The 24,293-nt window shown below is 40.7% G+C and overlaps 1 protein-coding gene across 2 annotated transcripts in view; it reads left to right on the top strand.

Annotated features, from left to right (window-relative positions):
• Window positions 1–3,340: 3,340 nt before the first annotated feature.
• Window positions 3,341–24,293, top strand: part of znf385d (zinc finger protein 385D) — a 101,103-nt gene continuing 80,150 nt past the window's right edge. Inside the window, exons 1-2 of one of the 2 annotated variants that reach the window (XM_082550300.1) lie at window positions 3,341–3,621; window positions 18,376–18,518. In XM_082550300.1, the coding sequence (XP_082406426.1) occupies window positions 3,600–3,621; window positions 18,376–18,518 (165 nt within the window). In that variant the 5' untranslated portion in view covers window positions 3,341–3,599. Of the gene's footprint in view, window positions 3,622–16,306; window positions 17,524–18,375; window positions 18,519–24,293 lie in introns of those variants that run through there. The other variant, XM_082550301.1, reaches the window with a different exon arrangement.

The raw sequence follows: 24,293 nt of genomic DNA, 5'->3' as shown, positions 1-24,293 counted from the left end.
TGAATCTTAGCTGTTTGTAAAATTGAAAACTGAAAGCACTACTTTTGAGCTTTCTGTACCATTAGTCCAAATCATCCAAAAAAAGAAAACAATAGATCTAAGGAGATGGAAAAAATCTAATTACTGACCTGCTGCATGCATGTGTGTTTTTAACTAATGGCCTGTCTACCTACGTTACTGCAACGCCTCATATCCTTTTTAAATGAAAATTCAAACTTAAAATAAACACAGCACATGGGAGGTGCTGAGAATCCTAACAGTTACAAAAATACAAACTCTCCAGGTGGTAGCTAATCTTCCTTGGAACTTGGAGAGAAAAAACAAGAAGTGAAAAAAAGCGCAGTGCACTCAGCTTGTGATTAAAATAAATTAGCCACCCATGGCAGCAATGAGCACTGCTGAGCCAGTCAGTGTGAGAGAAAGAAATCCCTTCCCACTGTCTTTGATTTGATAAGGTCTGACGTTAATGGAAGTCAGAATAAATAATGTTTTTTGCTGCTTTACATCAGCCAAACATTTTTATCCTGGTAATCCTGCATTAATTCATTCTTTCACTCGCGGGTCAAAACAAACAAGCTGTAAACATAGCATCAACATGTTATCACCTCATTAAGTTGCCATGGTAAACATGTTAGCACACAATGGCCTATTTAACATTAGACAGATATGAGGCAACTAAAACCCAGAGAAAAATCTCTGGATATTTAAAATGGTAAATGGCCTGTATTTGTATAGTGCTTTTCTAGTCCCTAAGGACCCCAAAGCGCTTTACACAACCTGTCATCCACCCATTCACACACTGGTGATGGCAAGCTACATTGTAGCCACAGCCACCCTGGGGCGCACTGACAGAGGCGAGGCTGCCGGACACTGGCGCCACCGGGCCCTCTGACCACCACCAGTAGGCAACGGGTGAAGCGTCTTGCCCAAGGACACAACGACCGAGACCGTCCAAGCCGGGGCTCAAACCGGCAACCTTCCGATTACAAGGCGAACTCCCAACTCTTGAGCCACAATTGCCCCCACCAGCAAATTTTGTTGTTGTTGTTATTTTACAAAATTTCCAAAAAGTCTGGTACATTTTAACTCTTGAGTGCTGATATGTGTGTGCTTTTAGATCATGTGTCAACCTCAATGACTGGGCAATAAAGTTTAAAACAACTCTTGCCATTGAGTTTGGCTCCAAAAATGAATCCTTCTTGATAGATGTCAATATTATAATTATCGACTTTACAGCAGAAAAACAAAATGTTGTTACTGGTACAAAAGCTGTTTTATTTCAATAGCAAGATTTTATCTTGCTATTGAACTGTTCTGGGTATGTTTATTTTATACCTCACCTCTTTAAACTGCATAAAGAATTAAAGTTTGCATTGTTAGGTGTTTGGCTGCTTTGAGTGGAAGCTAACCCTAATACTGGCTGTAGCAGTTAGCTGCCTGCTAAACTTAACCCTGGAGAACCCATGGGGTCAAATTTGACCCCATGGTTTCCCTAGAAAACCAATGGGGTCGGCTCTGACCCCATTGGTTCTCCGGGGTTAAGCACAGCTAACCTGGATCTGCGAACTGGACTCTCGATCCAGGAGTTTTTTTTGTTTGTTGTGTGTGTTGGTGCCTTTTGAAGCAATTTTAATAATTAATATTATGTCCTGCTGTGCTCTTAACAGCTTGCCCAAGATGGCTGTGCATCAGTCTTGGTGAGTCACATAAAAGCATTTCATTTGCATGTTGCTTATTACTAATTAGCAGATGTCTGTCTTTGTGGCATGCACCCACACAGTTTATGGATGCAGCTTGCTAATGAAGGCTATTAATGTTATCTGATAACTTAGCACTCCATCTTCCCATTAAATGTAATGACTTATGACTCCAAAAACAATGAAATAGTGTTAAAATCAAATCAGCACTTCAATAGGTCACCATGGTTTCATGATTAATAGATTAAAAAACAAAGTAGGAAACTACCACATCTTTATAGAGTTGCAGAAATGAGTCCTAAAACTTGGATATTAATTAGTATTTTTTTCAGTTGTCTGTTGAACATAAGCTTTATATGTCTTCATGTTATGTTCGATATCATAATGCACAAGTAACTACTTCTTGCATCGCTCTATATAAAGTATTGACATTGTTGTAGTGACTGGTGTGAGTCCATGCACATGCCATCGTGCAGCAGGTGCAGTGTGTATGACGTTTCATGCACACCTGCACTCTCATTTAGAGAAAGTGTTTTTTTAACTTACATGATTGTACTTACACATCAAGAATTATAAAATTACTTTATCTTTATTCTAGAAAAAAAATGTAAGTGGGCGCTCCGTCCAGGACACTATGGAAAATCCCACTGGCTGTGATATTGGTATCTTAAAATGGTTTATATACTGAATGTTTTGTGGTTGTTTTTACACAATTTGTATTCATGTATATGTTGGTATCTTTCAAAATACAGAAAAGAGTTTGCACTTGGCTCGTCTTGCTCTGCTGTGGAGTTAATTTGTTCACCAGCAGGGCAAAGAAACCAAAGATAATAAGAAAAAGATGGGAAAAAAGCCAAAACATGAGCTAAACGATACTAAAATGTTCTGCAGAGCTTTAATTCTGCCTTGACTGAAATATTTCCCATGCATTTTACTGTTGTTTACATGACAAAAAAATACTGTTGGTCTAATGAAATTTGACTGCCACAATTTAGTTCATATCGCAAAGTTTGTTCTTAATGCTTGAGTGCCTGAAACGCTTCCATGAAATGCTTATCGAGAAGTTTGATGCCTGACATTTTTGTCTGCTTCCGTGTTGCTAAATCTCCTTCATAACCTGATTTCTCCCAAGTTTTTCGTATGCATGCAAATGTGCGGTGTAAGAAAAAGATGTTGATAAAAGACAAAATGTGAAGAAAAGCAACAAGAAAGGGAAAGAAAACAAAAAACAAGGGGCAAAGACATTAAAAGAGGTGGAAACACTGAGAGAGATATGAAGAGAAAGACAAAAGAGAAAGATGGGAAAAGTCAGAGTAAAGTAAAAGTAAATGGAGCGAGCTGGAGATGGAAGCATGGAAAGGAGAATACGATCAAATAAAGCAGTGACAGCGGGGGAAACCAGAAGTGAGAAAGCGCAGGAGAGGGAGAGGCTTGGTTGACACATAAAACAAAGATGAGACAACTACAGAGAGCGAAAGAGGCATTTGTGGAGAAGAAGCTGTTGCTGGAAAATGCAGATACACACCTCGGAGAGAGAAAAGAAAGAAGAGCAGGGATTTAGCTCGTGGAGGGGCCAGAGAGGAGAAGGAGGAGGAAGATAAGAGGAGGAGGAGGAGGGAAGGGAAGCGCTAAAGAGGAGGGGAGGGGACGAAAGAGGCAAGGGAGGACCAGTACGAGGAGAGAGGGAGAGAGAGGCAGATACGGAGGTCCACAGACAGCAGCGGCGTGCAGAGTGCAGCATGCAGACTGGCCACTGACGCTGCTGTTGGATTGAACACACATGCGGACACACACACACCCCTGAGGAGTGTATGAGACATGCCCAGGCTGCTGTCCATGGACACACACACACTGGCAGGGCACCAGAGAGGAAATACAGCAAACCCCCGAGCCTGAGGAGCTATGGAGAGCAGCATGTTCTTTGGTGAGTGTCTATATTTATGTGTGGTTGTGGAGTGTTTACACAGAGCACCTCCTCATCGTGTGTGAGAATCAGTGCAAAGTCCTTCCTTTAAAAGCATGGGAGTAAAAGCACAGGTTTCCTTTGCAGGAAAAGAGCGTGAAGTTACAAACCTAAGAGACCTCTTTTTGTCTGCGTGTGTGTTTTCGCTGCTTTATCACAGTCAAATGCAGAGTGAAAGTGCACATTTTCTCCTCTCCAAAATGTAAATATGTTACAACCTGCCTGTTACTTGTTCTGGAAACTAAAAAAAGGCGGCTAGGGGAGCTGCTCGCTGGAAGCGTGAAGTTGCTCACGGAGAGCTCCTAAAAATGTTGAATGAACCTGCTCATCAGGTAAACGCCTTCCTAAAGCTCATGTATGAGTTTATTGGACTCAATCCTGGGTGGCTGAGAATCCAAGCTTTGGATTTCATTGTGGATGTTTAACCAGCTGACACTCTGGAGGAATCTAAATAAGACTGGAGTCTCCTGGCTTGGGCGCAACTTGATATTCAGTGTAGGTTAGTTAAAGAAATTGACGAAAGGCCCCTTCCATTAGTTTTTATGGAGAAGACTGAAGGAGGCTTTAGAAGACTTAATGCGCGAGCGACTTCAAGTCAAGTGCTCTTCTCACGGCTGGCTTACAGTCACATCGGAGGAATAATTACACAGGGATCCGGAGTTCTAAGGGGGCGATTTGTTAAATGAAATACTTTTCTCTATTCAAGGGATTAAAGCGATCTGAAGTTACAGACCGTGGCTTGTAAGCATCAGAAGGATTTTCTCTTGTTATGCCATACACAGAGGAGGAGGAGGAGGGAGGGAGGGAGGAAAGGAGAGCTGGAAGCTTATAAATGAATAAGCTGTCAGGTGTAGAGACAGCTTGAGCTCTTTGAGATCCACAGTCGATGTCGGTCAGGTGTGAAACTGCTGGATAGCGAAGAAAAAATAAAGGTAGTGCTGGTCGGGCTGGATGAGTGGGTTTCAAGTTTGGGCCCGTTTAACCCAAAATCATAAGAAGTGAAAGTGAAAACGCCAAGAAGAACTCAGAGGTTTCGTCAGAAGGTCACGCTTGTTTTCTTTTCATTCTCATCAGGTGGAATACTAAGAGGCACCTCATCGCCACTGCTCAGTGTAAAACAAATGAAAGGGTAAAGGTCACTGCATACTGGGTGTGCATCGGTTTAGCATTTATGAACGCAATCCTGAGTGCACTGTATGGAGAAAATGGATGGTATCTCTTAAAAGATTAATAATGCTGTTTGTACTCTCGCTCTGCATTGCTGCAGTTTTAACTGGAGCTTGTTTTCCATTGAGGTGATTAATATCAAGTGACTTATGCTGACCTCTTCGAAACAAGATTCCAGTAGTGTAGGAATAAAAATAAACAGAGCAGAAACAAATGCTAATCTCTCATACATCACAATCAGTAAATGAACTCTGAGTGGGGTAATAGGTGCTGAGTGTGGGCTGCAATCATACAAGCTATTAGCGCTGTTGAGTCAGAGGCCCAGAAGATATCTAGCCGGTGTGTTTGCCACTGTGGTCGGCGTTTAGCCTCACATAAACATCTTTTTGGTTAACCTCAGATTACAGAGTGCATGGGAAGTGATTGTTGGAGCCAATTCATAGACAGCTGTGTTTATCAGTGGGCTAAACTCATGACAACTACAGTATGCTAATCTGAAGGGACTAGAGGTAGCATGTGTTATGTAGCTGGAAGCCAGATTTATGCCACACGCCGCTGAGATTTATGAAATTTCAAGAGTAGAGAGTTTATCCTGTAAAGGTTAATTGGAAAATGGGTGAATGTGTAGCTTTCAAAAAGTAAGAATGTTCTAAATCTACCCTTTGTACTCACTTTGTTCATTTTAATGGGGGTGAAATGAGTTTATGCTGCGTGCTTGAAGGGTATTGCTGATCTCACAGCATGTTAAGGGTCGCAGAATACAATCAGGAAACTCCGCAAAAACACAAAAGTGTTAATCACATCTGGAACGTCATCAGCATATGAATGAGTTTTTAGGGGAATTCAGATTTATCTAATAATTGGATTTATATTTGCTGAGAGAACTAGATGGCCGCGCGAGAGCAAGCTTGTTATTTTGAGACTCTCTGGCAGCGCTGGCTCTTGGTCTCTCTGGGCAGATCTTATCGGAGGAACTGCCAGGTTCAGGACAGTAAGAGGAGGCAGAAGGTGGAGGAGAGCGAGCACGAGATGATTCATTATTAATGCCAGTCGGCGTCCTCCAGACATCATTTTTACTCTCTCCCTCTCTCGACATAGTGCCGCAGGAGTAAAAAAAGCTTGAGCCCCAGATACGCAAATCCTTCAGGAAGGGCAATGCAGAGGACAGTCAGAGTCTGAAGCACAGTACGATACAGTAACCACACAAACACACACATCTCGTTCAATGAGCTGCTCTTAACATCTCATACTGTGTGTGCAGCAACACGGTCTCAAAAGGAATGGATAAGCAAAGGCCGGTGGGTGAAAACTTGAATCTATTCCGATCTTGTTTCCAGAAGTCAGATCTCATCTCAGCTCTACATCCTTACGCTTGTGGGCCAAGCGGGCAAAAAAGCTTCTTCAAAAGCCCGAGGTTGAATGCGTATCAGCTCGATTGTGCCTAATTTGATTCATTGGAATTATGTTTTAATAAAATAAGCCCTAAAGCATGCCTTCAGCTGACATTAAAATGTTATCAAGTTGCATTATGCTGATGTGTTTGCATGTCCTGCAGACACAGAGCATCATTAGCATTGGATTGCTCTCATGATGTGGGGAAAAAATGACAGCTGTGCTAATATTTTTCTTTTAGCTCAGCTTTGGGCACTGCCTACTCTTCAGCGAAATCTTTGGGTTTTTTAATTGTTATGTTCCCGTACAAATTGCTGACTTTGTCTGCTTGGATTTTGGCACTGGGCAGCATCGAGTGTGTTTATCATGGCCTTCTGTGGTGAACAGAACTGTCTGTTGTGGCTGGAAATGATTTGATGAGACCCAGTGAATCCAAACAGTAAAGCATTGGGCAAAAACAATGAACACTTTGTTGAGCTCGAGGAAGCAGGGTCAAGTGCCAAATCTCTATGAGATTATCACTCTACAGTAAGTGATACTTATCCATTTACATACAGTTAATTTAAAATACAAATTAGAAAAGAGCGTAGTTCTTGGATTCAGTTTTTCTGGAAAAAAATCCAAGTCCAATGGCTGTACTGTGATTTCAGCTGCATTCACATGTAAAATGATCTCTCATGCATAAGATAAGATAGCCGTTATTTGTCCCATAGACCAGAATAAATAAATAATAAAGCATAGGAATAAAAAAAATCTCAGTAATAAGCAGGAGCTGCTGTAACAGGCTGCCACTCCCCCGGCGCCAGATGTTGAAGCAACACTGAGAGAGCAAGAAGTGGCAAAGGATGAACAGCGGCTAAATCTAGTGATAGGGATACTAAATTAACAACAATCAAGTGAACTGAAGCGTGACGGTCACTGCTGAGAGCGAGAGCGATGTCAGGTGGACAAGCTGAGAAAGCTAAACGTTTCCATTTTAATATCGCAAAATCAAAAATCCAGCGCACCAATAGTTGGGTACAAATAAAGAAAGTAGTATTGGTCTAATTAAAGCAAAATTGCACAGAAACACTGTAAATGAAGCCTATTATCAGATCTTTGCTGAGACTTCATTTAAGCAACGATTGCATCTTATTTCATATTTTATTTGATTGATTTCATTGGTTTCACATTTTGCAGAGGGAGACAGTAAGCTCTCTTTGCAGTTTTCTGTGTGGCATCAAGTACAAATTTGCGGTTACATTTCATAAACAAACATTTTGCAACCTCAACAACTCATAAATCTTACATTTAGCTCTCGCATACTTGGTGCCATTGCCTGCACGAGAAGCTCACAGAGAGGTCTTCATTCAGCTCCAGCACTTTCCGCACTATGTAAACAGATCAGTACCAGAGAGATTGTTTGGAGGCCACTGTCCTGACACATAACCAGGCTTCTTGTTCCAGTGATCTTTACTGTTCTATTTGTTTGGCTTTTGCTTGTTTACTTTAGTTGTGATGATTTCAGCAGATACTCCTGAAAGGAAAATAGACGACTAGGCCCGGCAAAGTTCGTCATTTCTGACTTGCAGGTTTTTCAGTATTCAATATAATGTGACCCGATGACCTTTCAGAGTGGCTCCGGAGAGAGACTTGATGCAAAGTAGATGACACCGTCACCTGGATTTACTCAGTCACTAAGTCAGGCACACAGAAGTTCTCTGACATGTATGAAACATGTATCCCATTTGTGCTTTTACAGCCTCCTGTACCTGACCTTTTCTGTCACTGTGTTAAAGTATCATGAAAGGAGTATGGTGCTCAGTAGCTGGGGTCAAAGTTTACTTTCCTTGTTGCCTTTTATGGTGACCTTTTGCTGGTGGTTGTTGCATTACCTTTTACCTTTTTACACCTCAGGCTTAGGAAATTATGGAAGACCTTAATTCTTTACTCTCAGAGCTCTTTAGATTATTAGCCATACAATATGTGTGGAATTAAGGCTGGAAACCAATCCAATGCTGTGGACCAGATAAAAAGTTTATTTAATTTATTGGCATGAATTTTTGCACAAAAAAACCCAGGGAATTTGTCCAGTGACCTTGGTGATCCTGTTACTGTTCATATTGCACCAGAGTGAGAAATATCTCAGAATAATTGCATCAGTTCCTGTAAAATTTACAGATATTCGACAGCGGGACAAGTACTCATGTCTGATTCTCTAAAATCACCATACACACACGCTAAAGACGTTTTACATTTACATGTAAAGTGAGCTCTCTGAGAGCAGCAGGAGGTCTCTATTTTTTATGTCTCCCTCTGTGCACCGCTGCTCTCTGTCACTCGCTCCACCCCATGAGCACATCAGACGGGGAGAGAGCGAGAGCGCATCGTTACTGTGCCCGTAGAGCATGATGATGTGCAGCTTTAAAGCTGTTGCTAGGCCTTGTTTGAAAAGACGTGATCTGCCAAAGGTGTATGAAAAAGTGACGAAATCTTGTGACAAAGTTGCTAAAACAACAACAAACAGGTGAAGTGAAGTGTGATTATTACTGATGTGAACCAGATGGATGTCAGGTGAAGAAGCTGAGAGAGTTTATATTTCCAAAATATCTGAATCCCAGATTTGGAAACGGAATCCTACACAATAAGTGAAAGTCCAGAAAAATGAATACTTGCCTATATGTTAGCATGCTAAAGGGAAATTGTGAATCTTACACAAATTAAATTAAATGGTTTGGACCCTGATGTCAGTATTTAGCTGAAAGCACTGCAATGTTAAGTTATAGACTAGCCATGGATGGACCCGTATTGTTCCTCATTTCCAGCAGGCAGTGACCCCAGCAGTTATGAAGAGGGTCTATGATGTAAGAATCAGTATATTCTTTTAGGTGACTGAATATCAAATGCCCTTGATTTTATAGTCAAACCCCTCACTCGTGTTTTCAAATAACAACAAGCTGACACCCAAAAAGTGCCTTTAAATGCCTTTAGATGTCTTTACTACTTCTACTAACAATAATAATTCAGTTTTATTAATATAGTTCCAAAACTAGTGCTGTCAGCGTTAACCTCGTTAAAATGACATTAACGCCATAACTGCATTAACGCGGCAAATCTCAGTTAGCGAGTTACCGCGGCTCGCTCCGTGCATGAGGCTGCACAGCGTCAACATGTTAGCGCGGTTAGCTTGGCCCAGAATACCCATTACCTCAAGACTTTTTATCTGTAAGGTAAACACCCCACAGTAATACAGAGAAAATTCCAGCTACCCCCTATATCCGAGCACTTGGCGACAGTGGGAAGGAAAAACTCCCTTTTAACAGGAAGAAAAGGGGCAGCCATTTGTCACGACCCATTGGGGATGATGAGATGGCCGCCCCTCCGTGAGCCTGGTTCTACTGGAGGTTTCTTCCTGTTAAAAGGGAGTTTTTCCTTCCCACTGTCGCCAAGTGCTTGTCAGAGGTGGGACCAAGTCATTGTTTTGCAAGTCTCAAGTAAGTCTCAAGTCTTTATCTTCAAGTCTCAAGTCAAGTCTCAAGTAATGTCAGGCAAGTCAGAGTCGAGTCTCAAGTCACTGGTGTAAAAGTCCAAGTAAAGTCACAAGTCTGAAATTTTGAATTTCAAGTCCTTTCGAGTCTTTAAAAAAAAAACGAAAAAAAGCATGTTGCAGTTATATGCTAAATGTAAATATTAGACCATGTAATTTTAAATCTGTGTTTTTCTCAACACATGACAAAATAGTGAACTTAGAAAATATACACAAATTGTGAAATTGCACCTCTTTAAAATGCAGCTCAATTAAACCTAGCTCCAAGAATAATTTTCACCGACAGTTCTGAGATAAGCTGCATGTTATTCTTGGATGCGGTTGTAGGACCGGCTTTAAAATCGCATGACAAAAATATCATACATAAATAAATGATATTTTTTTTAAAATATCATTTAAAAAAAAAAAACTGCATCACCAACGTAGCCTGGAAAACATTTGCTAGTTAGATGAAGTCAGCTATCTCATCGTAGCATATTTATATGCATATTTATAATTATACGCTTCTTGGAGTGAGTGCATACACTCATGAAGTTTAGTAACTTCCGGTCACTGCAACAAGCCCAGGTACAGTTTACCGACGGATGGGTGCAGGACCTTGAAATGCACCGTGTAGAAAGTAAAGACCATCGTACGTATCATAAGTTTACCAGTCTCACAAATCGTCTTCATAAATACACATTCCTTAACCGTTTATTAATAGGACCTTTGAGCTCAATGGTAATTAATTAGCAGTGGAAATAATTTCTGGTAGCATCACAGAAATGTAGCAGTGACAATAATACTGTATGCTGTAATCGCACTGGGCAATTAGTGATACAAAACAACTGTTTTATCCTGTGAATAAAAGTATATGTTTTTGTCAATGTACCATAATAACAGAAGCGAAACGCAATATTGTGTCAGGACAATTCACTATTTATGCACAATAAACAAAGGAGCATAGCGCGACCATTTCTGTTCAGCGCCAGACTTGCTTGTAACCTATATCACTAATTATGTTGTGAAAATGACGTATTAACTACTACAAAACACTGACCTTTGTGTAAATGCTTGGAGCAGACTAACCTGTGAGCTGGAGGGTTCTGGGACGTTATCCGGTTGTTCAGTCTGACGTCACTAGCCGTGTCTGGGTCTAAACTCCGCTGCAGGTCCATATATCAAACGATCACTATGGCATTACTGAGAGTTGAAAAACTGTCTAAAGTCTTTCATCTTTAATAAAATGATCAGCGTTCTGCTCTACCAGGTGTAACAATTGAGTTTAACATCCAGGCATCCATGAAAACGGAATTTATGACATTTAACGGAGTTAGAAGTTAGCAGGGAGTTAGCTCGCTAGCTTCTATCTAAATACAATATAGCATGTCCTGACTGCGGGGTTTTGGAAACAAATTAAAACGTACAGCTCTGCTATCACTTCCAGCATAAATGAAGACAGAAAACTAAACAGCAGCGACGTTTGTAGGGTTACTGAAGTTGGGCTAGCTGGTATATAATGATGTGCTACGTGACCGCTAGCGACACAGCTATGTTAGCATAATATAAACAAGCTAACTTTTTTCCCACTCGATAAAAGTTAACGTGAGTGTTCTCGGTGGTCAGAAACAAATGTAATCGCATGGCAGGATGCTGTAAAAGGACCAAACTTCAGCCAGGAGAACAACTGAGATAATCCATCCACAATACGAGATTAGTCATTCATATACTGCTGCATGGGCTGGGCTGTAGTTACATCCTAAGGTTTTAAAAACTGAGCTTAAATAAATGATTAGCGGTAATAAAAGCCGAGGGAGGTCAACAGGGATCACTGACTGTTTTAGGAGCTTTTTGAGATCAAATAGAAGAAAATACATAAAATTAAACATGTTAACAACACAAAAGCCATATTAAACGCAGACTACTTTAGACCCGGAAGTAGGATTCGTCGCGTCATCACTGAACAACCGGATATTTGGTCTTTGAATGACTGCAATCCAGGCCATCCGTCGCCTCTTTGTTACTTCGGAAACATGGCTTGAACAATTTCTCTTCAACGACGTAATCCGATAACAACCGATCTCTTTACCCGTCGGCTTCCCGTGGCTGTCATGCGACCGGCTATTGCAGTTAATAATACAACAGCTTCTTGACATTTTTGTGTTTCTTTTTATCGCTGTGTAACTGACTTTAATTGAAAGCCTGCATGCGCTAGTACCGCTTGCCACGAGTTCCCAGAATCCTTTGCGGTTCTACCCGTGAATGACGTCACATTTTCAATCTCTATATAATATGCATGTTAAATTTTATATTTGGGGTAAAATATCAAGTCTTTTCAAGTAAACCGGTTCAAGTCCAATTCAAGTCCCAGGTCATTGGTGTAAAAGTCCAAGTCAAGTCACAAGTCTTACAACATTTTTTCAAGTCAAGTCTAAAGTCATAAAATTAATGACTCGAGTCTGACTCGAGTCCAAGTCATGTGACTCGAGTCCACACCTCTGGTGCTTGTTCACAGAGAGTTGTTTAATTGTCGGGGTTTCTCTCTTTTACTTTTTTTTTTACTCTTTACAATTTAAAAAGTATTGAGGAGACTGTTGTGATTTATAAAAATAAAACTGAATTGAATTGAACTGAATCTGGTCAACCAGTTGAGGCTGAGGAGAGGGGTAATAATGATAATAAAAACCAGTAGAATACTAGAGGTTGTTGGCAAAAAATAAAACAGAATTTAAGAAAACTAAAGAGACTGAAAAATACTGCATGAAAAATAAATATTGTTTTTATTGTGAGGCATATGAATAGTGTGGATTAAAGATGCTTTATTTATAAGCAACAGATTCTATCTCGAATGGTGGAAAGAAAGCTAAGTACAGTTACTCACCTTTGAAAGTATTTCGCTTTTATCCATTTCAGTCATTTTTTTCCCCTTCAACATTTAAGGTCGAGTAATAGAAGGCAGTGCCACTGATTTAATTTCACAATAGTGCATAAAGCTACAGTTCAAAATATTAAAGCTGTTACTCTTAATTAAGTACTAATAATTCAAAAATCTTGAGCTATAAAACACTCTAAAAGTGACCACTTACGAAAGGCTTGTAATGGAGATGTTTTATGTGTCTCGAAATAAAATTGCTATTTTTTTCCCACTAGTAACTGTGTCAATAAAATAACACAACTTTATTGCGATTTCCTGTTCAGTGATGGAACAAATCAGTTACTTGTATATAAAAAATCTCAGACTTCAACAATGGTGGGAAGTCAGATTTCATATCCTATCACTCAGCAAACCAAATGTGACCCTATCAAAAAAATGCAGTTTGTCACTCCTCATCTCACTGCAGACTAATCTGACACATCATTCCCGGTGTCTTTGAGCGGGCTGTTTTGACTGTGCGCGTCGAGCTGATGAATGGCGGATTTTGGCTGAGAGAGAGGTGAAGCGAGCCTGCAGGCTAACGTCAGGCCGGCATGTTGAGAGATGGCACGGTTGAATGATCCCTACAGAAGGACATGCTTTGTTAAAGTTGGGACTAGGACGTGCCTCCACATGAGAGACAGCATGTGCTCTTTTTTCCAACAGATGGCAGCGCTCCGGCAACTGGAGGGAAAAGACAGAAGACAGAATGGGAGAAGGGGGGACAAATTGTGGGTTTTTTTCCCCCTCTTCTCCTCTCATCTTTATGACTTTTGCTTTTTATTTACCCCTAACCACTGCCTGGGGACTGAAACGTGGCAAAACTTGTTTTTATTTGTCTCAAGACAGTGGTTTGATATCGTATCTGCCAGCGCTTTAGAGCCACGCTGGCCCGGAGTTCCACTGTTGTTAAATGTGCAGTGATTTAAAAAAAATCATCCCTCTGGTTTTCATTATAGCTTTACGGAATAGCTTCTTTAATTCCTAATGTTTTGGAAGCTTGTGACCGTTTTTTCTGCTCTTTTTCGTTCGGTCCTGGCTGTACTGAAATCAGTCCTGTGCTGTTTCTAATTGGTGGTTTTAAAAGCACTCTGCTGGCGTGGCGCGCTCACATGACAATAAAAATGAAATATTTACTTTTGTTTTTCCTAGAGATGTGTGGGCCAGACCTCACTTGCCATTGACTGATTGAAACATTGCGCTCGCTGCAGTCATTCCACGTCAGCTATTTGTGGTGACGATTTCAGAACGAGAACATCTGTTTTGAAGAGATAAACATCATTGCAGAATCACACGGCGGTTATCTGCATATAAAGCTTGCTCTCGGTAGACAGTTTTGGTCTTATTGTGATTACAAGAAGGAAATGAATTCAGGGAATTCACAAGACTGCAACCTGAATGAGTAAAGTGAAACACTGAAACAACTCACAGTGTTCTCTTAACCGTGTAGTAACGCACATTAATGACTGCACTTGCAAGATTAGAGTAAGTAAAACAGTTAGAATGAACCCTTCCATAATGATATAACTTGTAATGGTTATTGGCGAATTGTCGATATGATATTGATCATGGAGGTGAGTTCTTGACTCTGAAATCAACAGCCATATACCTAATGGTGAGTTTCCACAGGATCCATCATTTCCACGTTGAGTTTATTATCTGTGCAACTAGCTGAGCAATTGTGGTGCAGCTGCATTTTATTTCTGAACAATAGAGCAACGAGTTGCATAATGTTGAGGTTTAAACTTCTTGACTTGCCTCTGAGAACTACATAACTTCATGATCAGCATGGATTATTTCTCATGTTGAAGGTTTTCAAGAACACTTTCTTTGCAGTGACAAAGAAAATCTGTGAAACAGCCATGGTGTTTGTTTAAGTTTGAATTTCAGGAGCAGAAAGTCTATCAGATGTATTCATCCAGTCAGGTGCAATTGTAGAAGAGGCTGTAGGGCATGGCGAGTACTTGTCAGTTATATGACGTTAAACTATTTAGTGGCTCATTGAGCAAGCATCCAGGGAGCATGACCCCTCTTGTGCAAAAACGGCTGGGACATGTAGTAACAGTTTCATTAGCTTTGGCTGAAGAAAAAGAAAAATGCTGACTTAAGATTTAAAACAAAGTGATACAGAGAAGGATGATGTATATATTTAAAACTGAATGTGTGGCAAGAATGACAGACCTCACATAGTTCGTTCTTTTTTTATTCTGGTTGCTGTTCCTCTAACACATGGCCACAGCTTTTCAGCTGCGTCCACACACAACAACAACAACAACAACCCCAACCTCAGGTCCCTGCACGTTTTATACAAGGGAGGCATGGTGAGCTGATGGAGCTCCGGTGTGTCAGCCTCCCCGGCAGCCGTGCAACAAACCACGCCCTGCCAAAGAATGAAATTGTAAATCTTATTCGTTTGTTTTTCTTTAAAAAATTGTTCAGTCTTCACTATTGACAATATATGAAATCCAACAGCGATGTTGGATTTCTTTACCTAGACGATACCATATTTAGATGAGAAGGTGGAGTTCTACTGTAAGTCATCATCATTCCCAGGCGTTGGTTACAGATCTCTGTGTTGAGCAACCAACCAACACAAACAGCCACAGCCCTAACTTTAAAGTTTATCAGCATTTAGATGGATAAGTTCTAAAAACAAACTTTCCTACGAACTCCTGGTACACTTTCTCGTTTCGGTCGTTCTGTCTAGCTCTCTCTGGATTCTGTCGTTAGCCACCAAACACAAAAGTTTCTACACCTCATCGCAGGACCACAGTTTTTATTTGTGTGTAGCCTTTTCAGTAACTGACAGTTTTCAAAAATGATTCTTGTGAAGGAGTTCCTCTCATGACCCCATCCAGTGTTGTCACTCCCTGGAGAATTAGTGGCAGTCTGTTGATTTTTGGCTCAAATCAGCTTACTTGGAAACGCTGCCAAAAGGGTACTAAAAAGTACCTGGTACCAGGTAGTACAACCTAATGGAAAACCCTATAAACCAAGGGTAAGTTGAGTCAAGTCGAGTCCATTACATGCTAGTGGAAAATAGGCTATAGAGTATCAGGCTCAAAACATCTTTTGCCTCAATAGCCATCAGAAGAACCGCACTGTTTAGAACTTTTGGACTGTCTTCATTTTTCCCCCGGAGGTTAAAGCCCAGAACAGCAGCACAGAACAGCAGAAGACTTTCATAGTCTTCTTCAGTTGAGATGTGATTAAAAGTTCCAAAAGAAGGTTGCAATTGGACCTGAAGTTGAAACAATGTAATCACAGTTCAGTGTTAAAATGTAAAAATCCTCAAAACTGGAGAGAGGAAATTAGATTACGATGAGTTTGCACTAAAATAATAAAACCATTGCTAGATAATGATGAAAAAAATTACTTTGAAATAATGGAAATCCCCCAAAGGGCATCAAGGTTTTTCCAGCTTTAAAATATTAAAACCAACCCAAGTGGAGATTTGGGGGGATTTCCATGCCATCAGATGAATTACCTGCCCCTCCCTTCCTTCCCTCCCCATCTCCAGCTGCCTCTCTCTTCCCGCTCCACCACAACCACCCACACATGCAGGGCCTTGGAGTAGGGGTATGTCACCAGGGTGCAGAGGAGGCTACCCCCCCCCCCCCCCCCCTCTGTCCCCTTCTGGCTGCCTCTGCCTCAATTTTATCCCACAACTTAGACATTCACATTATTCACACTCTCATTACACATACATATAGGATCTTGGGGGTGGGCACAATCACGGAGTCCAAATTACCATCAGGGTGTACACCTCACCCCTGGCGTCGTTGCCCACCTCTCAATTTTAAATGCACTTAGACATTGAGGGCTATCAGGAGGGACTATGCGCTTACCTGCTGCTCCTTGGCAGGTAGCTCCATGCCCTCCTGGGTTTTAATTGCACCTTAGAACACACATGCATCAACACTACAATGAGCGGGTGGAGGGAGGTTTGGAGTCTTCTCCCACCCCCATTCTCTGCGGCCTGCTGGAGCGGGAGGGCTAGGTGGAGTTGGCTGTCCGACTGCGGTCTGGAGTGTGGGGCCTCCCTGCTGCTACGGAGTCGGGGTGGTCTGCCTCTCCCCACCGCAGGGAAAAGGGTAACACCACCTGGGTCTGGGTGCAGTTCCCCCCTCCAGGAGCAAGGGTACCTAGACCCGGTTTGTAGAGTACGCTTGGGGAGTGTGATCGTGTGTACAGCGTCTCTTTATGTCTGTCTCCACGTTGGTTGAGTGTGGAGTGAGTGCATATGAGAGCATGAGGGTGGGAATGGATGTTTGTGTCTGTGTGTGCCTGTATGTCTGTGTCTATATGTCAGGTTGGGTATCAGACGCCACCTCTCTGGGGACACCTCAGGCCCTCCAAGGTTTGGAGGCCTATCTCCACCTACCACCACTTCCCCTGCCGGTGGCGGACTCCCTCAGGTGTCGGTGCATTGGTGGTTCTTTGTGTCTGGGGGTGGGCGTCCAGGTACACACCGGCTCACTCCTTGGCGGCCGCTTATCGGGGCCTGGAGCCTGGGGCTCGCTCGGGCCCCTTCGGGGGTGGGGTGCCCCCGGCCTCTCGGCCTGGGGCTCGGTCACTCAGGCACAGCTGGCGGCCGGCGGAGCTCACGGGCGCGTCACTGCAACTCCCCCTGGCTTCTGCTCCGCGGCTGCTGAGTGAACCCTCATCTGGGACTCTCCTCAGCTCTTACTGGAACAGTGGCGCGGCTGCCCCTCTGTTGGTCTTCCATGGTTTCTTGTGTTCTGGGGGCCTCTGGATGTCTGGAGTTTTGATCTCCTCCATACCTGCTTCACACCCTGGAGGACGGGGCTGTGGCCCCCCCACACTCCCTAGCAGATCGTTACATGGAGAAACCTTTGGAATACAAGCGCGCTGATCCACACAGGTATGCACACGGGTGTTCACTGCTCGTAGACCCAAATTACACCTTTCTTGGCTGCTACTTCGAAGCACATCTGTCCTGCGTGCTGCACAACAACATTGAATATTTAGTATTTACTGCTGTTTACACTTAGCTAGATTAATGCGATGGTGTTGTGTTTAGTATGTTGCTTTGTTTTTTGTTTTTTTTGTCTTTTTTTGCTTGTTTTCTATTCTTCTCTCAACAGGTGATCCAGGAGATTTTTATTTTTTTTCTCCCCCCCTTTCTCACTGTCCCTCTCCCCTTCTGTTTTTCCTTTCCTTCCTCTTTCTTTCTCCCTTTCCTATCTCTCACTCATGTCTGTCCCGTCTGTAACATCTGAAAATAAAATATAATAAATAATAAAAACAAAGATCGACCAAATGGACCAATACGGCAATGCCACGATGATCCATTTGGCAAAGTAAATCCATTGGGTATCCTTGTTGGTCTTCAGACAACAATTCTGATGGCTAAAGAACCAAATGGGACAGGCGAAAAAAAAAAAAAAAAAAAAAGATGAATTACAATGTATTTCACAAGCTGCCAAAAATACTTTTTTACTTCTGGCATTAATTTAAGTTCAATCAATTTTCACTGTACGCTCTGGAGCCAATGTCAGGAATGTCTTGCCTTGGCAGTTGTGGTGGCTGAGGTGCTTAAGTGGTAGATTAAATGATTTGTACAAACCGAAAGCAGGGGCATCATGATGTCGTAGACCTGAATAAAACAAGCACTGAAGATTAATTTAAATGTACGCTTCCAGATTTCGGCTTGTGCATCTTGCCCTGTTGCTGTCTGTAGTTCATCATGTTGCCTTTGCTCTCCCTCCTGCAGGTAACACATGTCAAAATGGCCTCATGCCTGCATTGGTGCGTCCCACCCTGCCTGCTGTCCAGACCTCGCTGGCCATGAAGCAGTTTCTACCTATTCCTTTGGATACAGCCTCAGCGGTCAGCCTCTTTCCAGGATTCAACACAGTGAGTGTCATCCTTATCTCCTTGTGTCATGTGATCGGCTTGCTGGTTTTCAGATTCTCTTTGACTCCTGCTAAGGTCACAGTGAAGGACACCCTCTGTGATCTCAGCAGCAGAGACAGATTTTGTATTTCAGTTGTGTTTTTGCCATATTTGTCAGCATGTTTGTTTAAGCTGTTATTACTGCTTCAAAAAGATACAATGAGGAGCTTTTAGCTTTGAGGCAATAAGCTTCAACCTTTTTTTCCACGTCTTTTTATCAAACACTCTTTCACACAGTTGCACATAAACCATTTAATTAGGATGATTCTTTCAAAGCTTAAATGTGAGTTTGAAAGGGAAGGAGTATGTATAATGTGGCTGACACTTCTCTGAAAAGGCCTATGTCTGTCTATGGATTAATAAATGCTTTATTATGCAAACATTTAGATAGAAGCCATTTACGTTGATCTCCAACCATTTCGTTGTATATCTATTATAGAACCACACATTTTGTCTTTTCTCAGTGCTCCACTAATGTGTTTCTGCATTTCTGTATGTGTGATTATTGTGATTATTGTGCACTTACTCTGCTAAGAGTTAACCTAATCTGTTTTATCTTTATGTGATTTATAGACAGCTCTGCCTTTAAGCTCCAAGTTCAAAACTCATAAAAACAGAGGAGGTTACTTCTCTTGGAAGAATTTGTCTGCAGAGGACAGCTCATCTCCTTGTTAACATTCACATCTGTTTTTATTTTTAATCCAGACGCAGACGACGATGTAGCTTACTGTAGAAAATGCTGAAAACTAGTGTGCATCCAAGCAGTGTAAAATGGCACAATCCAAAATGTGTCTTCAAAACCAGCCATTGTTTCTTTTAAAAATATGGCTTCTTAAGTATTTCTTAGAGCACAGTGAGCCTGCACAAGCATGCTTCAAGATGCACTCATAATGGTAGCAAAGGTCCGGCTGCAGAAATGTTGCAAATAATTTGGCTTCATTTTATGTGTCTTTGTCCAAATAGTTTGCTGATAATCACCAAGATGTTTCCTGGAAAGAACTGTGTAGTTCGCTATTAATTATAGGAAAACAGACGTAGTGTTGAGAGGTTACTTTTTCAGACTTGTATTTGTGAGTAATTGCTGTCAGATCGAGAGTCAATGCGCAGCTGGTCAGCTGAACATCAAAAACTGTTAAATTTGTTTAGAAGCAGACAAACATGAAATTTCTCTCTAATTAGTAACTTCTTACAGAATCACTCGCAGAAAACTTCAGAGAAAATATTAAGACTTTACACTCAAAGTGTTTCCAATTGTTTTTCACATTGTCCATTTTTCACTGTGTTTGGCTCACATTCTTTCTTTGTTGTTCTTAATCAGTGCTGGCTACATCCATAACACCCCTTTGAAAGCTTCTAAAACTTCAAAGCATCTAACATTTTTGACCAATGTTATATACTTGTAGACTTGTATACTGTACCTCTTTTCCAAGAAATGCTTTCAACAGTGATGAAAACAAGATAAATCTGTACTTTTATTCACTGTATAGTTTGCAGCATTATTTTGAAGCCAGATAACAGTGGTGGGTTGCAACACAACTGAAATACCACAAATTGTTACGTAGATATGTATGCATGTAGTGGACTTAATGCATAAGTTAATAGGAACGATATAACCTGAGTTTATGACAAAATCGCAAATAATTAAAATTTAAATCGAGCACCTCTTCTGTGAACATGATTTCTACTTGAGTCAAATACGGTTTTTATTGCATAAGTGGTAAAAAAACAAAAACAAAAAAACAGTTCAGATCCCACAATGCAGCCTCATGGCAGTTTGTCAAACACTCACAACCAGGGTTTTAATAGTTTTGCAATTTTCATTAGTTTTTATTTTTATTTAGTTTTGACTTCAGATTTTCAATTTTATATCAGTTTTAATTAGTTTTTACCAATTGTTTGCTAGTTTAGTTTAGTTTTTATTTTTTTGAAAATCCTTAGTTTCAGTTTAGTTTTGATTAGTTTCAGTTATAGTTTTAGTTTTGTTTGCAATAATTAAGTGTAACAAAATCCCAGTTTCATCATATCAGTCATGCTCTTCTGCTTATCTTTGGGTATGTTGCTATTCCAGCTACCATACCCTGCACCCTGGACAGGTCGCCTGTCTGTTGCAGGGCTAACACGCAGAGACAGACAACTCACATTCCCACCTATGGGTTCTTTAAATAAATAAATAAATAAAGGCAGATGAACAACCAATGATACCAGGCAACTATAAAATGTATATCTTGGCCCCAATAAGACTATTAACTCTTACAGCACCGGGTGTTCGTAATTTTGGTTCAAGTGAATTGATAAACTTTTTGAAGGCAATTGACTCACACAGTTATGTAGATGTCCCCGTCCTGTTGTCTCGGGATGCATCACGCTGCCTTGCCTGGGGTTAGCTTCTGTTTTCTGGGGATGAGGGTTGAGTGTGCTCCCTTACCTTCTCAAGGTAAGCTAGGTTATCCTTCTTGTGTGAGCTTTTCAAGTGCACTTTAAGGTTTGTGGGATTTTTTTCCCTTTAGAAATGTCCCTCATAATTTGTCTCTTTCCACTACAAGACACTTGCTTTATCCAAAACACAATCATATTCAAAGTAATCCCAAATTGGACTCTGGCGCTTTCTCCCGACTTTTCCTGACACGATTCTGCGCGTGGACGGAGCAGCAACACAGACGACTTGACTAACGCACTTGCCACCTGCTGGCATAATGAGACATCAAGAAAAAAATCTGGAAACTAAACTTCATTTTCACCCTTGACTATTGTATGACACGCACACATCAACGAAAACTAAACACATTTTTGCTATAAATTCAGTTAATTTTAGTTAGTTTTGTGAACACTCATTACAGTTTTAGTTAGTTTTCCTTTTTTTGTTTTTATTTTTATTTCCATTAACGAAAATGTTTTTTCACTTCTAGTTTTCATTATTTCGTTAGTTTTCGTTAGTTTTCGTTAACGATAATAACCTTGCTTACAACCTATAATCTATTTTCCATCCTTATTTCCATGTAGCCGAATGTGATTTTTCATCTGTCCAGTCTCACGTGTACTATTTTGAGTCCATGAACAGCACTATGAATAAATCAAAAACAGAGTTTGTAGAATTTTAACGAGTCAATATTTGGTATAACATCCTTTACTCTTCAACAAAGCCTGAACTCTGTGGCTATGTTGTAATTTCTTTAAGACGTCTTCAAAAATAGTTCTCCAGGCTTCTTGAAGATCATTCCAAAACCCTTCTTTAGCATTAGCTGCCTTTTGTTCTTTTATTTTGGCAAGATGATCCCACGCTTCTTCAATAATATTGATGTCCGGGCTCTGGGGAGGCCAGTCCATGACTGATAGTCTTCCATTGTGTGCTTTTCTGTCTAGGTATGCTTTTACTTCACTGACAGTGTGTTTGGGATCATTGTCATGCTGAAAAATGAAACTATTGCCAAATACTTTCCAGATGGTATTGTATTGTTGATACTTTTTTTAATGTTCATAATTCAGTCATTTTTGGCAAGATTTCCAAACCATGACAGGCCCTTCACCATGTTTTACAGATGCTATAGACACTTGCTGTTGATGACTTGAATGAAAAATTTGATTCATCATTCTATAAGATCTGTTGCCACAGATTTTTGGCCCAGTTCTTGTGTAACTTAGCATACCTCAACCTTTTCTCCCCATTTCGTTTCTTAAAAAACAGCTTCTTGACAGCCATCCTTCTTCTGAAACACTTTCTGATGATGCTTTGGTGAGCAGCAGATGGATCAGCTGCAGGGCCAGAAGCACCTCCCGGGTCCTTGTCGGGTTTTTGCTGGATTCTTTACAATTTCTTAAAGATGTGACTTTCACATACAGTTCATCTGCTGTAGATGTGTTTTTAGTCCTGCCACGTCGTTTGTCCTGTACCTGTTCCACAAATTTTATTAAGGACAGATACGAAGAGATGTTAAAATAAAGAATGAAGCCACTAATGTCCAAAGATAAACTTTGAAAGACCTTCAGAGAGCCTGGAGAACTATTGCAAGCTGCTTGGAGGCAAAATATAAAGACATGACAGCACAGTACTGTACATGACATTAATGTTTTCTAAAAAGTAGGAAAGAAAATCTAGATTTGGAAGCTGGAGGGTTGCTGGTGGGGTGAACCAATGTACTTTTAACACCAGATAACAAAGTTAAAACACAGTAGTTTCCACTTCCTTGTAAAGCTGTGGTTTCCCAGTTGCCAGGGTGACACATCCCTACAAACTATATACTGCAGACACAAAATGTACCTCATGACTCTAAATTGAAAAAAGTGGAGGAAAATGGATGAATGGATGGCAAAGCAATGCCGACTGTTACAAAAACATGTTATTTTGTCTCAGTAGCTCCATGGAGTTGTGGCGCAAACTAGCTGATACAACAGCGAACTCTGGCAAGAGCAATGGAAGGGGGCTCTATGTTTATTTAAATACTGAGTACTACACAAACCAAGTCACTATAGGAACTTACTGCTCCCCAGATTTGGTATACGTAATTCCCAGATACAGGCGATTTTACTTCCTGAGGGAGTTTTCTGTTCTTATCTACATTCTCACTCAAGCTAATGCTAAGCTAGCACAGACTTACATGGACTTCCACTATATCAGTTGTTGAGCCTTGGTCGTACGTTTTTTCCCACCAGTTGCAAAACCTCACCAGGGGATCAAACACGCTTAGCAAATACAAAAATATTACAGATCCCTACAAAGCACTGCCTACCTCAACCACAGATAGTGACAGGTGGTCACTATTTCTGCTGCCTGCATGTACACCTCAGAAACAAATCTGTCCCAGACCTGGAGTAAGGGTCTGTATCCACACGTGGCTCTTTGGAGAAGTTGCACATTGAATCTCATTGTACTGTGTACAGTGAAAATGAATCAGAATCAGAAGACTTTATTTATCCCCAAGGGGCAATTAACAAACAACAGAGCAGCATAACATTGAAGATAAGGACAATAAGAACAGGCAATAAGAGTGAAATAATAAATACACAGAATATACAGTATATACATTTTTTAAATTACACAGTGAATACATTCATTTCAGTTAAATTCAAAAAGGAATATAATCCTTTGGTAATGTCTCTCCTTTGTCACAAAAATAGCTTATGTTGTCGCCCATACTTCTGATTGAAAGAGCCCCAGAGGCAGAAATTACGTACTGTGCCTTTAAACCAGCCTGTCTTTCACTTAGTTTGAAAGTAAAACACAGGCTCCTGATGTGAAAGGAATTATGTAGCCTCTTGTTTTATGACAATGAATCTAGAAGCTTGTGTACAGACTTCCTACTATCTGCTAGGAATAATTCTTATCTGAATTATTATTACATCAACATAAGAAAATGCAAGAACAACCATTTCAACAATATATTGGTTCTGAAGTCAATTTTCAAGCAGAAATCCTGAAAACAAGTCATAATTTGAAATTCTATTATGATGTTAAACTGATTATCTCTGGGTTTAGGATCGTTATTCATCAGTAATGTTTTTTGTTGCGATTGTAGGTTTAGTTTTGACAAACTGAAGCACATCAAAACCTAAACACAATATATAATTTATGCCCAGGTACTCAAAGCACTTTCTAATTTCTTCAGTGATTGTTTTGCTGTATACCTATTCTCTATATTTATCTGTTAATACTTTTCCTTTACAGCTCATCCTTTTAAACAGTAACAGTAGTAAACAGCTTTCTGGAATGCAGTGATAGCATGTGGCTGCACAGACCTTATT

The sequence above is a fragment of the Aulonocara stuartgranti genome, assembly GCF_965226115.1.
Source record: "Aulonocara stuartgranti genome assembly, chromosome: 11".
NCBI classification, from domain to species: domain Eukaryota; kingdom Metazoa; phylum Chordata; class Actinopteri; order Cichliformes; family Cichlidae; genus Aulonocara; species Aulonocara stuartgranti.
The sequence above is the reverse complement of the archived record's forward strand: the minus strand, read 5'-3'. Positions and strand labels throughout refer to the sequence as shown.